This window comes from Prosopis cineraria, unplaced genomic scaffold, assembly GCF_029017545.1.
Source record: "Prosopis cineraria cultivar Desert tree isolate PC_DT_omini unplaced genomic scaffold, ASM2901754v1 PC7, whole genome shotgun sequence".
NCBI lineage: Eukaryota > Viridiplantae > Streptophyta > Magnoliopsida > Fabales > Fabaceae > Prosopis > Prosopis cineraria.
The window spans coordinates 10,330,792-10,348,683 of NW_026555338.1; the positions used below are offsets into that span (position 1 = coordinate 10,330,792).

The 17,892-nt window shown below is 33.7% G+C and overlaps 1 protein-coding gene across 3 annotated transcripts; it reads right to left on the reverse strand.

The window, feature by feature from the left end:
- Positions 1–1,253: 1,253 nt before the first annotated feature.
- On the reverse strand, positions 1,254–17,440 carry LOC129316151 (large ribosomal RNA subunit accumulation protein YCED homolog 2, chloroplastic-like). 3 transcript variants are annotated; one of them, XR_008594694.1, is made up of 8 exons: positions 17,125–17,440; positions 14,224–14,409; positions 13,951–14,040; positions 13,210–13,285; positions 10,871–11,724; positions 3,277–3,357; positions 2,722–2,767; positions 1,254–1,627 (listed from the first exon to the last, which is right to left on the reverse strand). XR_008594694.1 is itself a non-coding variant. In XM_054960440.1 (6 exons), exons 1-5 carry the CDS (start codon positions 17,299–17,301, stop codon positions 2,736–2,738), a joined length of 561 nt encoding a protein of 186 aa, XP_054816415.1. In that variant the 5' UTR covers positions 17,302–17,439; the 3' UTR covers positions 1,254–1,627; positions 2,722–2,735. The 3 variants fall into 3 exon arrangements, 1 of the variants encoding a protein (XP_054816415.1); XR_008594695.1 differs by lacking the exon at positions 10,871–11,724 and having other exon boundaries at positions 17,125–17,438; XM_054960440.1 differs by lacking the exons at positions 3,277–3,357; positions 10,871–11,724 and having other exon boundaries at positions 17,125–17,439.
- Positions 17,441–17,892: the final 452 nt, after the last annotated feature.

Below are 17,892 nucleotides of genomic sequence, written 5' to 3' on the forward strand. Positions count from 1 at the left end.
TCTTCCACCTGTTGCATGAATGCATGCGTTCCTGGTTCTATTTCTTTTTCTCCTGATGGCCGAAAGTGTGTGTGTGCATGTACTGGTTGCTTGCTGCTCCTTTTGCTCTGTTTTGCCTTTTCTATGCTCAGCCAAAAGTGCATGTGTGTGCGTGTTCTCTTTTTCCTGTCTTCTGCATCCATGCTTCTGCTTTCTTTTTGTGTGTATTTTGTGCGTGCAGGCTACTATGGCTAGCTGAAGAGGATCTGTTTCTCTTCTCTCTGTTTTTTTTTAATGTTTCAGCATTTCTCTGCCCTATTTCTGTGTTTCATGTGTACTATTTCTGTTTGTTTTTTTTTATGCTGTAACGAAAAATCTGTGCATGCGTAGTCGATAATTTTTTTTATTTGCTTCCTGTTGCTACACCTGGAAGAATGGATAGAGGAATTAGTTAAACACTGGATTTTCTAGCGTTTAACCCTTGATTTCCATGTTATTTATATTATTATTTTCTTAAAACCTAACTCTCTTTTCTTTTAGTTTTTAATTATTTTATTATTATTATTATGTATATGTACATATAAGGGAGACAATCAAATCTACAAAAATGTAAAAATACTTAATTCTTAAGAAGTTGATTCTCACAATTTTCTTGCTGTTGAAATAATTTGAAAAATATTTTTTTAAAAAAAATTTAAGCAAGGTTATTATTTTTAATTTTAATTAATCTTTTTATTTTAAAAGATATATAATCTTTAGAAGGATTAAATCTTATTTTTGTATTATATATATATATATATATATTTGAAAATATAATCCAAAAAGAAAATTTTCTTTTTTTTTGTATTTTTATATTTTTTGGTTATTAAAAATAATGCTCGAACAAAATACAGTGTTCATAGGCCAAATACCATGAGCATAGCCTGCTACATCACAAATAGAGTTTATGTGAAACCAATTTTGAACAAGACACCTTATGAGCTCTACAAAGAAAAAAAGCCTAACATCTCACATCTACATGTTTTCGACTGTAAATATTTTGTACTTAACAATGATAAAAATAATCTAGATAAGTTTAACTCTAAGAGTAACAAAGCTGTGTTTCTAGGTTATTCTAATAAAATCAAAACTTGTAGAGTATTTAACAAAAGAATCTTAACTATTGAAGAGTCAAATCATGTCAGATTTAATGAATCCTTATCAGATAAAAACAAAGAAGATGAAATCATAAATCTTACTCTTGATAGTCTCTGGCTAGATGAAAAGGAAGAAAATCAAGCTAACAATGATACCATGACTAATGATCAAAATGTGCAGACAAATGATCTTATAAATATTGACTATTAATTACAAATATACCAAAATTCTAATAACATATGCCAAAAATGTGAAAGATATAACTTATGCCTACAAATAAAGCACAAGTCTTAAGAAATAACCAGTACAAATTATAAACAACGCAACATTAGTACATATAAATACATATGCGCGTGTTGTGCATGAACATGTAGACATATATCCTCAGCCAGCTCCACATTTACCCGCACCTGTTTGTTGTTTATGAATGCCGTTAATTATAGCCTTGCACTTTTTAGCTCATATAGCCTTGACCACCTTTTATCAATAGAACTGTTTATCCCTCCAATAACTGAAACAAAAACGTTTCTTCTCTTAAAGCATCAACACAAACATGCAGCCACATGAAACTTCAAAAATGTGTGTGTGTAGAATTTGGCATGACATATATCAGTTGAAGTGTGTATGTATGTGAAATTGTGTAAACTATGACTCCCCTATATAATTAAACACAAGTGGCATTATTCTATATATTTAAATCTCTTCACTATCATCATCCAAATCAAATCCAGTATAGTAAGTGCTGTTAAAGGCAAAAAGTGCACTCCAGGTGCAAGACTTCTAAAGGCAAAAGAAAGGAGCGTGCCCAAGTGAAGCAAGGTGTTGTGAAAATGCATAATGTATAGACAAAAAATAATAGACAAAATGCTAAATGCAAATTTAATTCATCTTCATATAAATACTCTGAAATATTGTGTCATGTGAAGAACATATAGATATAGCTAACAATCATGCTGTGCATTATGAATAAATACTTTGGGAAATTGCAACCAGACACCAAAAGGCGCTCACTTTTGCTCGAGCAAAGAGCACAAGGCATCCAAAGGTGAGCACCTGAGTAAACTCATTGCCTCTCATCACACGAGGGGTGAGATCTTATGCATAAATACTGTGAGAAATCGCAACCAGGCTCCAAAAGGAGCTTGCTTTTTGCTCAAGAAAGGTGCCTTGAGAGCCTACGTGAACTCATCGCCTCTCTTCACACGAGAGGCAATAAGGCTATTCTGCACCTTGTCTCAGTGCCTGAGCGACTTTAACGACACTAATATTATTTGAATTATTCATGTACCAAAAAATTAGAAACTAACTTTGATTATTTCATCAAGATGAGTTATTTAGTCTTTTATTTTACATCTGTTCACCTCCTTTTTGTAAAACAACAGTTATTTTGAAATCTTCATATGCTGTTTAGATGCATGTCAACTTAATGCCATGCAGTGTCGCTGTTGGAATGAGTTCAACATGACACTTCTAAAAACAGGCCAGTCCATGCTTTTTCATCAATTTTCCTTCAATTTTTAAACTGACCTTGGAGCTTCATTTTGTTGATTACTAAAAGCAAAAGGAAACCCTGTTATCATTATCAAGTTTTCAACAAATGCTTACACTGTAATGTGGCCTCAGATTTCTCGCACAACTCTGAGCAAGTATCCTGCAGAGAAAGGGGGGAAAAGAGTGAATAAAAAAAGAAAAAAAAGGCTTACATTGTCTATAATAACCTTAGAAAACAATGTAACTTCTAAAATGTGTCATTCAAAGTTGACAAAAAAAAATAATGTGCATGTTTAAATTGCAAACAATTTCATAATGATGTGCAATTATTATTTAGATTAACACCCAACCAAATTAATTGACGACAAATAGTTCCTTGAAAGTCACATTTTCATTTTCCAAAAATCAATTTTATCTCAACAATAATATCATAACACCAATAACATATAAAATTAAAAAAATACCACAGAAAATTTTCCACTGATAAGTGAAATTGACTTTCAATGATAAAACTGTTCATTGTTTTAATATCCACATGATCCTTTTCATTAAACTAAGGGTGAAAAGTATAATATGGTAACCAAGTGATTACATACTAGATCCTAAAAGGATTGAATGACACAATTAATGAATGACAAAATTGAATAATGTCTTTCCATCATATTATACTTTGATTGGGGTGTTTAGCCTGATGGTATCTTGTATCAGAGAATCAAGATCAGCTTCATATCCTGGTCTAACATATATCACCTGCATTTTATAAGTAGTTGTATCAGATTACCCTCGGTTAAAGACAATAATATTGGACATAATAGTAGCATATATCAGGGTATCCTAATGGGTTGGGGTTCCATCATTTTTTTTGGGCTCTAAAAGCAGAACGTCATAAAAATGTTGCAGTTTAGTGAGACAACAAAAGAGAACATCCATTTCTCGAGAAGGGGGATCAGAACTTTATATTGCTTCAAGTTACAACATTTCTTGTAAAACCAATATCTTCTAGCCAGCATATCCTATAGCTAATTTAATATAGTGTTTTTTCTTTTTCTTCTTTTGACTTGGAAGTACAGCATATCATTACTCAGAAAAGAACATACAAACTACAACCAAAACAACAAAAAAGAAACAAACAATACCCCTTTGATCAAACTCCGACTCTTCCCAAGATAGGTAGAAGTTGCTCAAAGATATGAAAATCATGACTAAGCCCCAAGGCTAGTTTAGCTAATGAATCTATACAAGATCCTAATTTCCTAATTTTGAAACTAATTTCTAATTAGGGATAAATTAGTAATTAGTGAGTGATTAGGATTTTTGAATGATGATTTGATATTTTGACTCTTTGGAATGTTGGATGAGTAGATACGGGTGAAAGGATTAAGTTCTAGAATGAAGCGTGTGCACATGGTGAGAATTTTCCTCACTATGCCACGCGCCACTGCTAATGCTACTTGTGCCACAGCACACACCATAGAAAATAAGATAATAATTACATGGAAACTAATGGGTTTTGGAGGAAAAGAAAGGAAAATTGAGCAGAGAAAAGAGAAAAGAGCTTTGCTCTGCTAGGGCATCGGATTTTGAAGCCAAGAGAGACATTTCCGACCAATAGCTTTCCAGGTAAGTTTCATACCGCCCTTAACTTTAATTCTATCCTAATTTCTCTTAGAATAAGCTACGGAGAAATTGAATCGGGAAATTTTACGGGGTTTGTTTCTTACCCTTTTGTAATGTAAAGGTTATTAGGAATTGAATTAAGATTTTGCCACTAATTTGAAATTAAACGATAAAGCTTAAAGACTGTATGCTTAATGTGACCCTAAATTAGAAAGAAAAGAGAAGGGAGATTGTGAAAGAAGTGTACTAGGATTAATATAAATAATGTAAAGAGGTGAGTGGGGACAAAGGTACCTAAATTCACTAAGTGTAAGGAAAAGAATAGTTGAATGTGGTTTTAGATGGTAATTAGTACTTATGATCAATTTTATTAATTGATTAATAGCACTAATTATGTGTAGATTATTGTGTTATGTGTATATCTTGAGAAGGGAAGATAGTGTGGTGATCAAGCATATAAGAAATCCACAGGTAATCCTTTCTTGTGATAGAAGGGTTGGGATAATCGAATAACTTTCTCTATGTCATTATTTATTGTAACTATTTGTAAGTATTATATTTATTTCAAGAAACTACATTGAACTATGCATGTTTTGAAAATAATCAATGGTTGGCATAAAAAGGATTTTCAAGAAATAGATTTCAAGAAAACGGACTTTGTGGAAATATATGATTATATAACCATATATATATAGATTTGAATGCGAATAAGTGATTGATATGTGAGCATGATCATAAAGGGTGAGAGTTTACTCATAAGGAAAAGTAGGAAGAAGTTTATATGACATTATTCTCCTTAGTGCTTGACTATATATGGTATTAGAGAATTTCATCTACTTAGTACCTATTGAGATGCAGTATTGGGGATTATCTCCTTAGTGCCTATGTGGGATACAATATTGGAGATCAGAGCTCCTTAGCATTTGTGAGATGCGGTGTTAGAGTAACGACACCCGATCATTATGTGTGATAGTGGTGAGTCAAGCAAAGGAAAAGACGTTAGGCTAGCCCCTAGTGCTGTTGCTATGGAAAACAAGAGTTTGTGTAATGAACTTGTTTTGTTTACATTTGTAAATGAAAGTTGCCATAGGACTCATACGTATGTTTTGTATTATGACGTGGTGATTTTGTGAATCTTAACCCTATATGTGTAAAAATATGTTACATTTAGTAAATTTTGTGATATGGGCTATGATTTGATTGAAATCATGTTGTGAATGTGTTATGAACATGTGGGAATATTACGTTATTATCGTCAATAATTAGCAGTTATTAGTATCATTCATTAGGCATTATTATTATTTATTAGACTTTATCTTTCTTGATATATATCTATAGGACTTGTTTGGACATCAAAATATGAATATAAGAAATATTATTCTCTCCAAAAATCCACATGGTATCAGAGCCATGCTAGCAAAATTTCAAAAATAATTTTTTAGGGTTTTTAGGTTATGGATCACATATTGCATCCTGTACAATACTGTTGGGTGTTCATACGAGTACTGCTAGAGGCTTTGTTGACCTTCACTGCCAGCCCCATAAGGAAGAGGAGACTTCGATCAGCCAAACCTAGAAAGATCACAACCAACAGTGGCGTGTGCGAGTCACATGTACCCCAACAGTGTTCGGCGCTAGAGATGCTTCATTGGCGAATGGGGGAGTGTGTGTGGTCCGATGCAACTTTGATGACTTCCTCCGACGTCAGCTTGAAGATTCCAGCCAGATCCCAGTATGTCCTTCGTCTGGGCAACCTTCGTTCATGGACTCGTGCTTTATCCCAGTATGTTCCGCACTACTTCCCTATTTTAATGGGTCTGTGATGTCTAATGTGTCTCGAGTATGGGAGTCGATTTATGTCTAACATTATAGGAATAATAATATTCCTATGTCTCATATTAAAAGTTGCCAAAACTACACCTGTTGCATTAGCGGCGAAAAAGGCTTCCTTCCTTCAAGCTTTAACACCATCACGTAATAGAACAGTGTGGATTGTTAACTTTGGAGCCTCTGATCACATGACTAATTGCCATGAGTTGTTTACCACTTATGCCTCATGTGCTGGGAATATTAAAATCAAGATTGCAAATGGCTCATTAGCACCTGCAGCGGGAAAAGGGAGTATTCGGGTTTCGGATTCTATAGTGCTGGAAACTATACTTCCTGTGCCTAAACTTGATTGTAATTTACTCTCAGTTAGCCAATTGACCAAGCAATTAAATTATTATGCTAAATTTCTCCCATCTTGTTGTGTGTTTCAAGATCTGTCATCAGGGGTGACAATCGAAAGTGCTAAGGAGTGTGAAGGATTCTACTATTTCAAAGTCTCTACCCGAGCAAGTAACTCCTCAATTGTTGGTAATTTTGCATCCTCCTCTAAAGTTAATGATTTTATGTTGTAGCATAAGAGGATGGATCATCCTAATTTCCATTATCTTCAACTATTGTTCCTAACTTTATGTCCCAACTTGAATATTAATAACATTCATTGTGAAGTGTGTGAGCCTGCCAAACACCATAGAACGTCCTTTCCCAGAGCAAAACACACACCTACCAAATCTTTCACAACCATTCATAGTGACTTGTAGGGACCATCTCGTACACCCAATCATACTAAAGTGACACGCTTCATTTCCTTTATTGATAACCATACTCGCATCTGTTGGGTTTACCATTTACAAAACAAATCTAAGGCTACATCCATGTTCATAAATTTCTTCAACATGATCAAAACCCAGTTTAATACCACCATCTAAGTTTTACACACCGATAATGGCATTGAGTACTTTAACCAATCTTTGAATACCTTTCTCCAATTGCATGGTATCGTGCATTCCAGTTCTTGTGCTCATATGCCCTAGTAAAATGAGGTTGCAGAAAGGAAAAATTGCCATATTCTTGACGTTGCTAGAGCACTCATGTTGACCTGTAATGTGCCTAAGTTTTATTGAGGGGATGCCATTTTAACCGCAACCTACCTTATCAATCGTATGCCTAGTCAGGTCTTATCTTTTGAAACCCCTCTCCACAAGTTGCAAAGTATTTTCTCCACCACCCATATTGAAACCAATCTTCCATTTCGTGTGTTTGGTTGCGCAGCATTTGTCCATAACCACCAAAGTACCAAACTTGAATCTTGAGCCACCAAGTGCATATTCCTTGGCTATTCTCCTACCTAAAGAGGATACAAATGTTTTAACCTTGTCACAAAACACACGTTTGTTAGTCTTGATGTCACCTTTCATAAAGCTACTCTATTCTATCCCAATTATTCAATTTAAAGGGAGAACATAGGTGAATCTCAGACTTGAGAACCCAAACCAAACATAAAATATGTATTTCTTGAGCCAGTACCTCCAATAATAGAACCATCACCCTCATCAACACCAACCTCTTCTCTTATGCCAAAATTTGAGAAAAACAATAAAGCAAAGGAAGATGTAGAAAGACCACAAAAGGGAGAGTTATTGGTTTACACTCAAAAAAAGAAATCCAAAGATAGTGAGCAACTTATACCTGAGGCACTAAGAAAGTTAGAACCTAAGGTAGTTCTTGGAGTTGATGTACCAAAGACAGATCCATCCAGTGAGCCAGATGATTCGGAACAAGGAAGTGAACCTATTGATCTTGATCTACCCATTGCTCTCCAAAAACAACCTCAATCTTGTACTTTACATTCGATTCAGAAGCATGTATCCTACAAGGTGCTCTCTCTAAGTTACCAGGCCTTCATCACTAATTTGGATAAAGTTGTTATTCCTAACAACATCCAAGAGGCACTGGGAATACCAAAATGAAGAAATGCAGTTATGGAGGAAATGAGAGCTTTGGAGAAAAATGGAACATGGGAGATTGTTAAAAGACCTAGAGGTAAGAAATTGATTAGTTGCAAGTGGGTCTTCACCCCAAAGTATAAGGCTGATAGCACACTTGACAAGTTAAAGGCACGATTAGTAGCAAGGGATTTTACCTAAACATATGGTATAGATTACAAAGAGACGTTTATACTAGTTGCAAAACTAAATACTATTAGAATTCTATTGTCAATAGCAACTAACCTTGAATGGTCACTCCATCAAGTAGATATCAAGAATGCCTTTCTAAATGGAGAATTGAAGGAAGAAGTCTACATGAATTCACCTTCGGGATTTGATAGAGGCAGAAGTGACAAAGTATGCCGGTTGAAGAAATCCCTATATGGCTTGAAATAGTCACCTAGAGCATGGTTTGATAGATTTTTAAAGGTTCCAAAGTTAGAAGGCTATAAACAAGAATTATTAGATCATACAATGTTTGTTAAGACTGAGAGAGCCAAGAAGTGCATCCTCATTGTATATGCAGATGATATAATTCTTACAGGACATCATGTTGAGGAAATAGCAAGGATAAAGAGTGTCCTAGGTAATGAATTTAAAGTCAAGGATCTTAAGAACTTAAAATATTTTCTCAAGATGGAAGTTGCGAGGTCAAAACAAGGCATATATATGTCTTAGAGGAAGTAGGTACTTGATCTTCTGAAGAAAACTGGCATGTTAGGTTGTAAACCAAAGGAAACTCCTATTGTGGTCTCGAGAAAGAAGAAGTTTGAGAAAAATAGTAAGGAGGATTTAGAAGGAGAAGACAACTTTGATGATGAGGTTGAAGAAGAAGAAGGCAAGGAAAAAGAAGAAACTATTGATAAAGACAAATATCAAAGACTGGTTGGGAAGCTGATTTATCTATCCCATACAAGGCCAAATATTGCTTTTGCTGTCAGTGTAGCAAGTCAATACATGTGCGATCCAAGGAAGAAACACCTGGAAGCTATATACAGGATTCTTAGATACCTTAAAGGTACACCTGGTAAGGGATTTCTATTTAAGAAGCATTCAAAGGACAATTGAGATCTATACAGATACATATTGGGGGGGACCTATAGAGACAAGAGATCCACCTCTGGCTATTGCTCGTTTGTGTGGGGAAACTTAGTAACTTGGAAAAGTCAAAAGTAGAGAGTTGTATCTAGCAGCAGTGCTGAATCAGAATTAAGAGCATTAGCTCAAGGAATTACAGAAGAACTCTAGATAAGAAGGGTCATGGAAGAAATACAAGTCAGAGTAGATCCACCAATGAAGTTGTATTGTGATAATAAGGCTGCCATAAGCATGGCGTTAAATCCTGTATAGCATGAGAGATCTAAACATGTTGAAGTGGATAGACATTTTATCAGAGAGAAAATAGAGGAAGGTAGTCTATGCTTGACATACCTACCTACAAAGTTATAGGCTGCGGATGTGCTAACCAAGGGGCTACCTAAGCCTGCCTTTGAGAGTTGTATAACCAAGTTGGACATAATTAGCATCTATTATCTAACTTGAGGAGGAGTGTGGGAATATTACATTATTAGTATCATTTATTAGGCTTTATTATTATTTATTAGACTTTATCTCTCTTAATGTATATATATGGGACCTATTTGTACATCAAAATATGAATATAAGAAATATTATTCTCTCCAAAAATCCACAGAACATGTAAGTAGTGAGCATGTAGTGAAATTGTAGTGATATGTGAATCCTAGCTCAATTGTGGTAAAAGATGACTTGGGATTAGGATTGTGTTGTATAAAAGTGTGCATGTGTAAGTATACTTGTAGTGATGATATTATGGTGAAATTGTGAATTGAATGGCCTAGAGAGTGCTTTTGTATAAAGTTGTATAAACAACCCTTAATTATGTAAATAGGTGATTAAATGGCCAAATCTGTGTGTGTGTGTGTGTGTCATGAAAACTATTCAATCAGGTGTAAATAATTCTTTTAGACTTGGTTCTAAACTCAAAATGGATTAGACAAGGTATACGATTTGAATGCTTTGATGCATGAAAATTTTGAGAAAAGTAGCTTTTCGCACCCGAGTATCCAAATTTAGACCAAACCATTGGATCGTGTCCAAACTTATCTTATTGGTTAGCTTATGAAGTAAGCTACGTGTGGGGGCTTAAATCACTCTGATCAAACATCACAAGTGGAAACGATGTATGCAAGAAATTCACTTTCGTTAACTGTCATAATGACAGTAAAATATGTTATGTGCACTACGGCGCATGGTACAACAAGCCGCGACACATGGCACAAGCAAGGAGCCCGTGGCTCTGTGCCACACCACCCCTATTCTGTATGTATTTCTTGACTTGAATCTTTTGTTGTGAGTGATGAATGCATGGTTAATGTCTTTCGCTATGTACTATCTGATATGTAACTGATTTCAAATGATTTTCACAAGGAAGTCTTGGGTTCCCAAGCATTTTCTAAATAAATTTATTTGATTTCAGTTTGGTAAATTGATATGGTGATTGAGTTAACCCCTCCTTATATCGATTTAGTGAAGAGATAACAGTTTGAAATGGGGAGAGGTTACAATCTGCATTATAATTACAATCTCTGGAAATGAAACAAAAGAATACATGCCAATCTCTAGTAACTCGTTCCCTGACTTTCTCAATAGCATTAAAGGATGGTCACCCATGGCTTCTCTAGCTAAGAAGCAGATTGCCTGAGCACAATCTGATAAAACCTGCAATTTTTTGATCCCCCTTTACCAGCAAAAAGACAAACCAGCTATAATGTGTTTTATCTCTGTAAAGGTAGGAGGGCAAAAAGACAAACCAGCTATAATGCGTTTTATCTCTGTAAAGGTAGGAGGGCAAAGTTCCACTATCTTGCAAAAGCCCAACACTATTCCACCACATGAGCTTCATTCATTAAACTTGACTGCTCCTGCTCCATCAATCTCTAGGTTAAAGTAGCTCAACAACATTCATTTTTTGTCTCAACAGGTGCGTCCCCACAGTAGATCTGATTGAGTTCTCAAAATTACCCATCATTCTTGCCCTGGAGAACTATCTAGCATAATCCTTACAGTATGGTTAACCTCATTACAAAAGGCCTTTTTACATCTCAAGACCCAGATATCCCAACAAACATAAAAGAATAAAATGTTCCACGATACAGACTAGGTGAAGATTCTTCTTGCTTCTAATATGAAACTCCACCTTAGCTCTCCCTCAAAAAAACCCCAATTTGGAGGGATCCAAAATAAGGGGAGGGGAGGGGAGGGGAGCCAAAATTTTGGCTCCCCTCCCCTCCAAAAATTTTAAACCAAATGAAAGAAATGGTATCCCTCCCCTCCCCTCCCCTCCCCTCCCCTCCATTTACCTCCAACCAAACAGAGCTTTAGCCACTGTTATACTCCCCAAGTTTGAATATTGTGGCCACAAATCTGACATCACTAACTTTTTCCGCTTTTCCTTTACATGCGGACAGCCTCCAATCATGTGCATGATTGTTTCCTCCTCTGCACATCTTAGCAGGCATCTGCCAGTCTGTGCAAGTACTCTTCTATTTCTAAGAAATGCAATATGAATTCTCATGTTCCAAAAGCCACAAAAACGTTTTCATCTTCTTTGGTAGAGCTTTTCTTCAAATCTTTCTCCATGTTTCACTTCTGCGACGCAGTGTACCTTCAAATTGAAATAAATAGGCAGACTTAACAAAGAAACAAAACCATCCCAGGATGATTTCCAAAAATATTTATCTGCACCACTCCTCTCAAATTGAATGCGAGTGCAAGTAATCTCATTGGTAATGCAGACCAAAAGACAAGAGTTTAATTTGTCCATACCCAAATCAGCGTGGGGAGCCAAAAATCATCCACTTTTCATAGATGTCATAAATATTATTTTGGCTATCTACTATATCAGCCAAAGGTTTTTGAAGTTCATCTATGTATCCAACCAAAACAGAGTCTTCAACCGCCCCAAGACTAGCCTTCTCCCAAGACCTTGTAAAAATTAGTGGCCACACTGTGCATATGCTTCTCTAAGTCTATGATGCATTCTTTTTCTTATGTACCTGAGATAACTCATCCTCCCAGCAACTGTGCTCTGCCTTCACCACCCTTATCCATAGAGCTTATTTTTTTGTTCATAAGCACATTCCAGCAGAGTTTGAGGATGAAGGTCTTGTACTGTTTTACAAGATCTTTCATACCTAAACCACCTTGCTTTTTGTCTCTAACAATTTGTGTCATGTAACAAGGTGGAGTTTCTTCCCTTCATCATATCTTCTTTTATTTTCAAATTGTTAGATTTATGTACAAAGTTCTGGGCTGTGTGAGTTTCTTCCCATCAACCTTGCTCCACTCTATTCTCTAATGTTCCCATGCAAATATCATAAACACTAAAAGGGCTACCATTGATCCAACAAAACAATAAGGCTTGAAGCATAGACTTGTGGTTGTGGCATGTTTACTGGTTTGAAAATTTCTTGGTAATATTGAGCATTACAAGGTTTCGCTGGAGGTAGAGTATACTCTTTAGTGTCTGTCTAACTCATTAAGAATGGACTCAGCTGCAAATCAGAAACGTTCCTCATTTAAAACAATGTTGTTTAGTAATATATAAGGAAGTTGAATGGCGAACTGGCTAGAGACAAATGTTAGTAATGATGTTTTTGGTCTTCTGTGTGATTTAAAACAGTGAAAGGAAAGGGGGAGAGAGAAGGAATATTCTAAATACTCAATATTATTCCAGTGGCACAAAGTCTAACAATTGATGAAACCCTCAGGTTATTTAAAGAGCCCTCGGTATAATTATTTAAAATAATATAATTCCAGTTCTAAATGATAAGATAAAAGATAAATCCTAAGAAATCCTATGAGATAAGATAAAACTTAATTAAACTAGAAGTTATTCTAGATATCCCAACAAAATAACTTTATTTAAAAATCCTAGTTATCTTAAAATTAATATAAAATAACCCCAATCCTGTTTCTTGTTAATTGCAATTTTCTTTCAATTGGCCTTTTTTGGGTTCATCCATCACCAAGCCATAAATTTATGCCTTTATATACACCAAACATTCCAACATATTTTCTTGATACCATTTAAATACCAAAAAAATTGACAAAATAAATAGATTGGGTTGGAGACTTAAAGAAGGGTCACCGCCAATATCAGGAAGTTGTATATTGTGATTATCTCTGCTTGCCAAGAGAATCCATACTTTAAATTTTGCATCAATCTGTAAAATTTAATAGAAATGGAGACCATCATAATCCAAGTTGATTGAGTAAATAACATGTCATAAAATTGATCCATCTATTTCTCATGTTCTAGAACTCAATTTCAATGTTCCAAATGTCAAAATGATCAAAATCAAATATAGGTCAGCTTTCCAGCCATTGCTTGTTAAGCAAGATTCAAGCTTAAGAGAATCATTTTATTGTCTTAAAATGCTCTCTAGATGGACATAGGATGTTATAAATTGAATTTGGGGTGAGCACATCAAGCTGGGGACTTCTTATAAATAGCAAAAGCTCTACAGCCACCGCTCAAGGAAACCTAAGAACATGGTAGTGAAGGCAAATATTTTAAACTGCAACTTCATATTTTTTTCGTCATGGACCATAATACGCTACCCAATGGAATCAACTAAATCATCCTATTGATTTTTGCCAAGGTAAATAATGGAAACACAAAAAATTAATGCCCTAAGTTCCTTTTGAATTGAGCAACTAGCCAACTTAAGATCAAGGCTATTCTATCATATGTATTATTTAAACATGTCCAACAATACATTATAAAACCATATGATTTGTTCTCCAAACTTAACTTTCATAAATATTGCTTTAAACTTAAAAAAAAAAAAAAAAAAGCAGCAATTTATCATGAGAGGAAATAAGGTACCTGTCGGCAATAAGGTGAAGAGCAATTACTGCATTTTCGAGTGAATGATGTCACAATGTTTCCATCTACTGTCAAGCCAAAGCTAGCATGCTAGTTCATTGTAATATGCAGGCAATAAATATTAAATACGATATTATGGTCAATTGAAATAAACAATCTCTACACTGATACTATTCAAAGCTTGTTAGTAAATTATTATAATAAAAAATTAAGAGAAAATATGTTACATGATGCCTAGAGACATATATGTTAAAAAATCAAAAGAGGAAGAACCTTTTGGATGCTAAGGCTGACCAACACTTGGGCATTTTTCTTTTTGTCTTCTTCAACCTCAACCAAATCCTGTAATTGTAGGTCCTGCAAAGACAATTTGTAATCACTTGTCCATTCACCATGCCATTTTCCATCACTCGTTGATACTGTGATTAGACGACGTGGTGCTCTACTTGGCTTTCCTATCTGTCATGCAGCAAAAAATAAGTGGTAAATACAAAGGGTTTAGCTTAGAAGCTAAATAGATTATTTTATCAATGGAAAAATAAGTCACTACTTAACTTGCTTCAAGCAGCTTTACTATGTCATTGTGATGATGAAAGCTGCCACTAAATTTACTTGAAGATAGTTTGTCATCACTAAAATATTTTACATTGAACTTATTGGTAATAAAAGCTTTAGTTTGCCACTAAAACATTTTACATACATCAGGCTTATTAATTGACCAAGAAAATGTGGATGGAGTCATTTAGCCTGTCATCATATTATAATCAGGGCAAGTTTTATGCATATACAGAATGTTGATGTTGGAATAGATCACGCAAGTTCTTTGATTGATGCTCAAAGAATAGGGACTCCCCACACTGGAATATCTAAAGTAAAGACAGTATCATAGTTTGGCTTTTCATAACATATATGAAAAGGTACCAGTTTACAGTGTTCATAAAAAGAAAACAAAACTGGTGCTTCCTTGGTTAAGAGTAGAGGCTAGCAAACTAAAACACAAATTAAGATACATTGTCGAAGAAAGAAAACGCTAGACAAGTAACGAAGTGTTGTTCACTGGTTTAGTAATGGTTCTCCTTTGATGATACAACTTGATTTTCATCAGGTTCACTTTACAATCAATGCTCCTTAATTTCAGGATTATGGGAATTGGAAAAGGTTATTATCAGCTTCTTCCATTTTGTCATGCTTCACACAACTGTTAAAAATATATTTGTTATTGGCCATTTTAACTTTAACTCTTCCAGTAATGCCTAATTCACCCTTCAACCCGCCGAAACCCGCTCAACAGACAATCAAACTAAACAATTCGAATGAATGAATATGCTCATTACAAGATACAAATCCTAATTTCTAACACGAAGACTATAAAAACGAGTAAATCTTTGATGATTTTAAAGACATATCAAATAGAAGGGAAGAATCAGGTTAGTTAAAGAACCTCTGTTCGGACACAGGAACGAGCAGGGCAAAGATTTAGGATATTCCTTTGTTTTCGTACATATCACATGTAATTGTGCACTCCCTTCGTTTAAAGCATAAAATATTTTTAATTAAATTTTACTATTCAATAAAATATTTACTTATTTTTAAATTAATTATATTTTTTTATATTTATTTTTATTAAATACTTTACAATAAATATAAATATATTTATTAATAGAAGTACTTTTAATAAAAAGATAATAATTATATTTTAAAAATTTAAAATAATTTACATTTTTAATATATAATTTTTTAAAAAATACTTTATATTATTTTAACATACGGAGTATAATTGAAAGAATGCAAAATGAAAAGAAAAATATAACCACGCTCCGGTTGACGACTTTTACAGATACATGATTAAAATATGTATTTTTAATGGATGGAAAAAAAATTAATTAATTTTTATAATGAATTAAAATGTTTTAAATTTTTTTATTGATTCTAATGAAATATACCAAGGTTATAAATAGTAAATTGTGAAAAATGATAATTACAAAAATAACGAGACAATCAACTATTAATTAATTAATTGTCAACTATCAACCATATTTTACAAAAGTTGTAAGAATCTTACAAAATTTCCTTAACTTCAATTGGTTGTTACACCTTAGTTTATTTTTTACTCTTAATCCATTTTGCAGTTCCTCAATCTTATATGCAGCGAGGGGCCTTAGCCTAGTAGGGGCAATATTTATAAATTTTTATAAAAAATATTAATAATTAGTATATAAAAATATATTTATATGTTATATTAAATTCATTATAGAAATTATATTTTCCATGAAAAATTATGAAATTTATAATCTTATACTATGAGGGAGAAAAATAAAATATGACATGTACTAATTAACGCCTTTAAAATTTAGTTATCAATTAGGCTTTTTATAAGAAATTTTTTTAAAAAAAATTTAACCCTTTTTGATGAGATTTTACACATTTCTAAATCATTAGTTACTTGATTTTCTTAAGTATATTTAATTAAGTGGATAGAAAAAATTCACAAAACTAAACTAGTTTGACAAACTTTTTGTTCGGCCTAGTTTAATAAACTTTGAGCGAGGAAGGGTAATTTTAGAAAATGATTCAAAATATGGACATATTTAATGAGAATTAATAACTAATTGATGGTATATGATCATGTATTTCTAAATTCTAATACAAATCCTATTTTATTGATAGCTAAATTTTGCCCCACTCAATCAAATTTTAAAATCTAAAATTAAAAAAGCACAGTAAATTAATCAATAATAACTGCATGTACGTGGGTTAATACGTGCCACACTCGGACAGCACAGGACATCTTCCACAATAAATAAAGAAGTACTCCAGTTTTTTTTTTTTTTGGATAACGTTGGAACTTGGAAGTATTCCATTCTAATGAAGTTATAAGTTATAACTAACATCACCGTATATATTCGATGCTTGGTTAAAACATATAGTTACACTGAAAAAGAATAATTGGCATCTACTTGGTACCGATCAAGCCATTATCATCATTGATAATTAATTTCTTTAACCATAGAATTAAGATTCGACGATCTGAACTCACCGCAGAGAAGCCATGCTCACGATCAGAGAATTTCAAACCGAGAACGAAGATGTAAATTCAAGAATTAAAGGACTAAACAAGTAAGCTATATATGAGAAATCAATCGATAATGAAGAAGTTATATAATAGGCACGTACCAATGGTGAGTGGAGCTGCTTATTGCTTTTGTTAGAAGAACTAGTGGCAGCGATAACATAATTGCAAGTAGTCTGAATGATGCTGAGAGTTTTGGTTCTGGGTTTAATCGCTGATACTAAGTAATTAGAAGGTGATGAATTCAAAACTGTGAATGCCAGATTTCCAGATTTCGCCATAGCTATAGCTAGCTCTTCATCACCTCTCCACAGAGTCTTTGCACGATAGGCGCTTCGTGATTTGTATTTTATTTAGAGCAAGAGTTTTAACCTTATCTTCGACGTGTGATGCTGCTTCTGCCTCGGAGTTTGTAAAACTGGGTAGCTCCGCACTTGGGCCTTAGATATCTGACCATTAGCTTAATTATTATTGTCCAACAAAGAACTTCACTTTGCTTTCTATTTTACCCCCACTAGCACTATTTACAAGACATCTCTTAAAAATAATTTTTAATAAAAAATATAAAATATTTTATAGTAATTAAATTACTTTTTTTCAGTTTTACCTCTTCTTAATTAGTATAAAGATAGTAGATATAGTTGTATTATTATTTAAAATTAAGGATAAAAATAAAAGTACATCTCACTTTTTTTATGATATCAAAAAAAAATATTTTCTGAATATGTGTAAAATAATTGAAAGTGAGATATGTACTTAATTAACCATTCTTGAAAACCAAAATGACACCTGTTAAATTTTAGATGAGTCTTTGATGGGCTGAACAATTTAATGAAGCTATTTAGCTAAATTAATTTACAATTACTTAATTA

Excerpts from the sequence above, each read along its gene's own strand:
- LOC129316151 (XM_054960440.1), bottom strand. The coding sequence starts at position 17,301 with ATGGCGAAATCTGGAAATCTGGCATTCACAGTTTTGAATTCATCACCT. Across the intron at positions 14,410-17,124 it reads AGCAGCTCCACTCACCATTG|ATAGGAAAGCCAAGTAGAGC; the intron begins GTACGTGCCTAT and ends GCTGCATGACAG. Across the intron at positions 14,041-14,223 it reads TCAGCCTTAGCATCCAAAAG|CATGCTAGCTTTGGCTTGAC; the intron begins GTTCTTCCTCTT and ends ACAATGAACTAG.